Below are 7,270 nucleotides of genomic sequence, written 5' to 3'. Positions count from 1 at the left end.
ATCATCATCAACTCCAGAAGAGAATCCACAATCCATGAGCACTGAGTCTCCACGGATGGCCTTCTGAGCCCAGTTCCTGGTCCCCACACCCACAAGACGCATAGGGCTGGCCTCTCCTCTACCTGTGCTTTTCTTGCCACCACCCTTGGGGCTTCTCAACAGTGCTCTGGCTGGACAACAACAAACCACTGTACCCTGCCCCTGCCTTTTTTCCTCTTGACTCCAAGTCCTTTGATTATACTGGCCCTGATGCCTGCTCAGCTCTTTCCCTTTGTAATCAGCTCCCAGATACCCAGCCATTGTGACATAAGGCAGCCACACAGAGCTGTGTCTGTGGATTTAAATGCAATAGCACACAAAGGACATCCTTATAAGAAGATGTACGTACATTCTCAACCCCCGTCCTATTCTGGCATTCCCTGGCACAAAGCCAGCAAAACCAGCACATGAACTTAATGGAGGTGAGAAATGGGTACTCCAGCAGCCAAGGACAGGGACTGCACTATGGGTGACGTCAGCAAAGAATTCCACCAGCTGCTAAACCAACCACAGCCTCTGAGCACTACATAAGGGAAGTGCTCGGGAGGTTTCAAAGAGCTCAGCCCTGTCCGATACCTGGGAGACCACAGCAGAAGCAACTTTAGCCCAAGGCCCAGAGGGTCCCTGCCCCCAGTTTGGAGCCATTTTTTTCTCTACAGATAAAAAGCTGCCTGGGTCTATTTGTCCACAGGTGTCACCACGTTTTCAAAGGCGAAGAGATTTCAGCTGGGAGGGTGGCTTGGGAGGTATACTTTGGGTGCTGAAGTGCTGGTGTTTTAGGACATGTAGATAATTTATGAGAACAGAATGCTGGGATAGGTGAAGTCTAGAATTTCATGGCCAGTGGCTTTCACATCCATTGGCTCTTGAAAACCCTGCCTCTGCTTCCCCTCATACCAAATGCCTATCTGTTGAGGCTCCTTTTTACTTGAGTCATTACGTTACTGGCAGTGTGTTTATTAATAATTGCAATAAGAGTGCTTGGAAGTGCCAGGCACAGTGCTAACGATACATTCTTTTTTAATCCAGAAAACACCTTTGATTGGGTATTATCTCCATTTTATACACGAGGAAAATGAGGCATCATGACAGGTTAAGTGCAGTGGTTATGAAGATAGACTTTGGGCTCAAATAGCCCGGGGTTTGGGCAGGTTACTAGGTACAATTCCAACTCACTTGGCTCTGATTATAGCACCTCCCTTTCAGGACTGTTGTGAGGATTTTGAGATAATGCATGTAAGCATTTAGCACAGTACCTGGCACATAGTTTTTATTGAATCCTGCTGGTAACCTGAACCCAGAGTTGTGTAACTCTGGAGACTGGTTCTCAGGCACTACACTGCCTTACCCTGTACACAGCCTGACTGTTCAAAGTCTAGACAGTGACCACATTCTCCTTCAGAGAGAAGTAGCCCAACCTTAACACCTGCCTACAGCAGCTGAGTGCTTCCCACTTCATTTAGAAAGCCAGCCTGATGAAACGAGGATGTAGACACGTTCCTGAATTCTCCCTTCCTAGTAGGAATGGTTTGCCTGAGCTCTTGCTCACCTCCTGCTGCCCCTGGTCTGATTTCCATGGGGAAGGAGGCCCTTTCCTCTTGCCCAGTGGTGCCGCCCTCCCTGTGACTTGACTCAGTGTTCCCCTCTGCTCTGCACACAGCTCAGGAACCTGCAGCACTCATCTGGGCAAGTGGACGCGGTGGGGGCCAAGAGGAGTGGGAGAGAGACCTTCTCTCTAGCAGATGACAACACAGAGGGAAGGCCTACAAGTTTTCACTTATGTCCTTACATATAACAAGCCAGGGGCTTTGTGTTTCTTGCTTTCTTTAGAGTGATAACAGGGTAGATGGCAGGTGGCCACTTGGGGATAGATGATGGGTGTTGTTTCTCTTGGATTCTAGGTTAGCAAAGGATCACAGGGGTGACTCATGAATGGAGACTATGCACTACATTGAACGAAAACTATTTCTTTTTAGTTTTCTGAATGCAGACAGAGGAGTGGGGGAGGATATGTGTGAAGTAGACCATTCTTCATTGAAGAAATGGCATTGACAGGAGGAATCCATGAAGTTCTTGAGCGGATAGAATAATAATGACCTAGAACCACTGGCTTGACTGGACTGTTTCCTGAGCGTTAGTGTGGAATGAAGACCAGTCCCAAGGGCCCATTGTGTTTAAGTGATAGTCTCTTCCTTTCAGTTAATTGATGAAGTAATGATTATGACAGGAAGCAGGAACATGGTTGTGGAGGGATGGTAAGCAGCTGCTGTGATGGACTTGTCCTGGGCCTGCCCTCCCACTCTTCTGGATGCATGCCTGAGAGCCCAGGTGAGTAAGGTCACTGCTGGTCAACCTGAAACGGTTAAGGGACAGTGCTGGGAGGAACAGAAAGATGGAACCACCTTCAAACAGAAATAGGCAGTCAGCAGCTGCGACTGCACTCCTTGCTGAGAATGGGCCCATCTTCTGCAGGGAATGTGGGTAAGCAGGGTCCAGGACCAAGAGGAGGTAGGCCTGGATGAGCCTTAAATTAGGCTCATTATCCCCACTTGGTCCAAGCTCAGCACCCTGCATAGGTTGTGCCACAAGGCCCCCATCCAACAAGGGGAAACAAGTCAGGTGGTGGGGTGGGTAATCTCTTTAATAAGCAAAAGCAGGGTAACCGCATGGAGCGTGATCAAGGGAAAAGGAAGTTTGTTTTGACGAAGACAAGGGCAGAATAGTGCCCAAGAGTCAAACTCTCTCTTCAGAGCTGATGGTTTTTTCCAGACACTCTTTCAGAGCCCCTGCTGCAGAGAAGCATAGTAGGTTGGCCCATGGTTTGTGGTCTTGTGATGTGTACACAAGTCACCTAGACATCCTCCTCGTAGCCTTTTCTTCCCACCTTGACTGTGAAGAATAGGAACCCTGGGCCTAAGGGAAACTATCCCCTCCACACTCCCCCCTTTCCTCAACACAGTCACAATGCACAAGAAAGGTGGGCACAACTTGAGTAACTCCCAAAACAAAAGGCAATGGTGCCTAAGATACCACTGACCCAAGAAGAAGTTTCAGGTGTGCCACATCTATTAGAATACTGCAAATCTACTTCCTTGGAAACCAACCTTGGGCAGGCTTCTTATGGAGCAAGGCCACTGCTTTCCAGTTTTCTAAGCAAGGACGTTCTTTGCCCTGAGTCAGTCACACACCCCTGACCCCCGGCAATGTCAGGGATGCTCCTGAGCCTGGTAGGGTCTCACTGACAGTCTGAGGATCTGAACTTAAGGATCCATTCGAATCAGTCTCCAGCTAACTCAGCTACTAGTTCACTCAAATCAAAGGGTCTGTTTAGTCTCTATTCAACTGTATTTTTGGAATTTCCTTATACAATATAAGTTACAGGATAAAAAGCTCAGTGGGGAAAAAATAAAATACCATAAATTGTTTCAAAGTCTACCTGTGTAAGGTTAAAAATTACATTTTGCCCCTTCTGAAAGAGACATTAGATTTCAAACTTACTAATTTCAAGTTCTCCCCAAGCCTTCAGCTTCCTCATCAGCAAAGTGCTCATGCCTTTCACCTGAGATAACTCAGAAAGCTATTGTGAGAATGCATTGAATTCAAATTGGAAAACAAAACAAAAATCTCTAAATAAGGGCTGCACAAAATCAAGTGGGAAACATAAAACCATACAGGGAAGAAACTGAATTCATGACAAGAGAGGGCATACAATTTGTCACATTTTATTTCTCACACACACAAAAAAATGGATCTAGAGCAAGTTATGCCACTCATTAAGATGTGCACAGCTGTGTGTTACAACAGTCTCTGGAAACTTGTCTGTTCAGTAGAAAGATTTTCAATAAATGGGAGAAAGAAAACCAATGTGCTATGTAGACACAAGGTGGTGTCTGTCTCCTGGCTACTTCCTACGAAATTCCCCTATTTCACCAGGAAGTATGTGGGAAATCAGAAGAAAACAAAATCCTAGCTGACCCTCGGGCTCTCTGGATGGCAGCTCTGTTGAGCTTCCAGCTGCCATTTCCTGGAACCCTCATCAGCAGCCATGTCCACAGGTATGTGCCAGGCTCCCTGATCCCAAAGGTGGCCCTATTCAAAGGTGGCTCTCTGCTGCTAGGTCCCAGCTGAGATTTCCTGTCCCCAAGGACCCACCTATCTGCCCACAGTGGGGCACCATGAGACAGATGAAGTGCCATTCTATCTTTGGTTTGGGAAACCAAGTTCATTCTTCATTCAGAAAACTAGATTCATTACTCTACTCCACTCTAAGATTTATTGCAGAGGACAAGCATTTTAAGGAAAAGTATTTAGAAAAGGCCTGCAAGCGCTTAATTTTTGCGTGCCCAGGACATGACTCAATACCTGCAAGCAGTCTCTGATACGTACACCTGCTCAGCCAGAATCATGGAATATGGGAACTAGACGACAGCTCAGAAAATGAGAACCCACAGAGTGATGTGTCCTGCCCAGTGTCACATGGCCAGCACTGAAAACACATGCAGGGGGCCTTAGACTTAAAGAAAAGCCATTTACTGAAACGGAAATAAAAGTTCAGAAGAAAGAAGCTGCTGCATGTAGAAGGTCACACAGTGACTGTGAACAGAGACATCAAGAGGGGTCCGGCCTGTGCTGGACACCTCAGTGATTTGGGCTGGCTGCGAGCGTCCACAGATACAGTAAGGTTGTGATAAACACAAAGAAAAGCAGCGCCAGCCCAAGGTGCTGAAACAAGCTGTTACACCTCCGTTTGGCAATGAGAACCACCATGGCACAGAATAATGAAACACATTTGGGCGCCAATCTCTCTCTCCTCTACCCCTTTGCTTATTATCCTGACAAAGAATGTATATTCCAAAAGTCAACCTCACTCTTCTAATTAAAAGGAAAAAAATAAATAAATCACAATTTAAAAAGAAAAAGGTCCCGCTGTAAAATACAAACTACATTTAAACTGGTCACATTATACAAGTGAGCATTTAATCTTCAGAAGCTTCAAACCTCTGGGTTGGGTTATGCAGAGTTGTAAGCAGGACTTTGTGGTTTCAGTGAAGAAGTCATGGTACAATTGAAATCACTGTAAGAAATAAGTGATTTTTAAAGCACACACACAGATATACACTTGCCTTAAGAGTAATATATATGTATATATATTAATATATACAACACAGCAGCTACATGGGTGGTCAGCCAGGTCAAGGGCATGGGTGTGTGAACAAGAAGCCCTCTGCTCCCTGCCTAATGAGGAAGCCTCCAGAAAGGATTCAGCAGCAACAAGTCTATAGCACAAACGTGAACAGCATCATCCCTGAAAAGACCCAGTCAGCCAACTGCCCTACAGGAGCCACTTGAGCCTAAACCCTGTGGGAAAAGACCTAGTTACAGCACCCTACTGCATACACTTGAAATAGAACAGTGTGGCTTTCTTCCAGACTATTATAATTTTTCATGCCTTTTGAAAAAAATTAAAACTGAAACCTTCTTCAGTCTGTGATGAAGTGAGGTGAATCCATATCAAAAAGCAGAGCTCACAGTCCACAGGATTTCATGAACAGAATGCTTATCTGATTAATAAGCCTTCATCCTTCTTCCCTCAGAAGACAACCCTCCTGTAGCTCCAAGGCAGGGATTATTGAGAAGGCCAGGAAAAGCACTCCAGTAGTAAAGACATCCAAGCTGTGTACCTCTTCCCTGCTGGGGGTCAGCTACAAAGACAGTCGGTGGTGGGGGGCCTAAACTAGACAAACATAGATGAATGAGTGTCCACTCTGATCAGGCCCAGAAATGGAAGCCCCAGCTTAGGAGCTAGAAGCACCAAGCAGGCACTCCGGAGCCGGGCAACACTGTCTTCCAGGATGTTAAAAGCTTTGGTTTTAAAAACAAAAATTGACTTCTTTCCAACTCAAAGCTATAGGTTACTGACAACCCAAATCATAAGCATACGGACTGCATACACAGATTCTTTTTTTAAATCCACAAATAGAAACACTGGTTTTAAAAAAAAAAAAGTGAGTTGAAGCTTGTCTTTGTCCAGCTGGGCTTGCCTGGGAGCCCTGCCCCTCACTCGGCCCTATTTCTGCTCTCCTGGCCCTGGGTGGCCCCTACTTGTCCTCTGTGGCAGCTGTCAGCATCCCCTTGTCGGTCAGGTGAGACTTGAGTGTGTTGAAGATATGGAGTTGCTGATCTGGCCTCAAGGTCAGGAACTGCTGAACCAGCTTACTTGGGTTTGGGCCCCTGCAAAAGGATGAAGGAACAACACTGAGCAAAGCAGGAGCCAAGCAACATCAAGGGCCTGATTATTTCAGTGGCGGTTCCCTTACTGGATTCTCTACTAATGGAGGGTAGGGGACCTCAGAGAATCCATAACTAACAGCAACTGAAAACTGCATTCATATTTGGGACTTTTTCACTCAAACTGAGAAGCAGATGAAATTCTAAAATCCACCAACTTGGTTCGGATGGAAAGGTACTATACCTGATAAAACTAGCAATATACACGTTGACAAAGGTGGCCATCAGATACTGGCAGTCAAAGCGATCCATGATGCCTCCATGGCCAGGAATGGTATTGGCAAAGTCCTGTTAGAGGAAGGAAAGGATTGGTAAGCCTGGCTTCATCCAAGTCAAAGCCTTGTCTATGGTCACACCTCAGTGTCCACCTACTATAGCTACTGCATGCTATAGCTGAGGGCAACAGTAAGTGAAAAGTATTGATTCAGGTGCTGAAGCTATAGTATACAATCTTATTAAATTATAAAATATCTCTTTTGAAGAAAGATTAACATAAAAGATTATCATAAAACTGAAATCCAACCACGGAATTTTCTTGGAAACAATGTATCTTCCTTTATCCTACTTAAATTCCATGCATGGGTGAAGAGCACACGCTAACAGTCAAGGTTCACAGCCTGGTATTTTGAAGTGGGTGGTAGTTGATGAGGTGAGACAGGAGGAGGAAGGCAGAGATGGTGAAAAGGGGCCTGGCTGGGAGACAACGAGAGGAACAAAAAGGGTTTTCCTACTTTGATTTTAAAGGCTCGTTTGAATCCACTAGCAAAGAACCCTCCGAAGGGGCCGATGAGCGAGGCAAAAGTAGAGAGGGCAATGCTGTGAATCTGGAAGGGGTACATCCGGACTGTTTTCTAAAAAGAACAAATGAAATCAGTTCAGATGCCTGCAAGCCCAGGCTTATTACTTATTACTATAAAAAAAAAAAAAAGACAAAAAAACCACC

At 45.6% G+C, this 7,270-nt stretch overlaps 1 protein-coding gene across 1 annotated transcript in view; it reads right to left on the bottom strand.

The window, feature by feature from the left end:
* Window positions 1-3,745: 3,745 nt before the first annotated feature.
* The window catches only part of CDS2 (CDP-diacylglycerol synthase 2), a 56,948-nt gene continuing 53,423 nt past the window's right edge, over window positions 3,746-7,270 (bottom strand). The window contains exons 11-13 of the mRNA XM_019973362.2: window positions 7,059-7,178; window positions 6,512-6,615; window positions 3,746-6,270 (exon numbers count right to left, since the gene is read on the bottom strand). Of these exons, the coding sequence (XP_019828921.1) occupies window positions 6,138-6,270; window positions 6,512-6,615; window positions 7,059-7,178 (357 nt within the window). The 3' untranslated portion in view covers window positions 3,746-6,137. The remainder of the gene's footprint in view (window positions 6,271-6,511; window positions 6,616-7,058; window positions 7,179-7,270) is intronic.

The sequence above is a fragment of the Bos indicus genome, chromosome 13 (genome assembly GCF_029378745.1).
Source record: "Bos indicus isolate NIAB-ARS_2022 breed Sahiwal x Tharparkar chromosome 13, NIAB-ARS_B.indTharparkar_mat_pri_1.0, whole genome shotgun sequence".
NCBI classification, from domain to species: domain Eukaryota; kingdom Metazoa; phylum Chordata; class Mammalia; order Artiodactyla; family Bovidae; genus Bos; species Bos indicus.
This window is presented reverse-complemented; position numbering and strand designations above follow the sequence as displayed.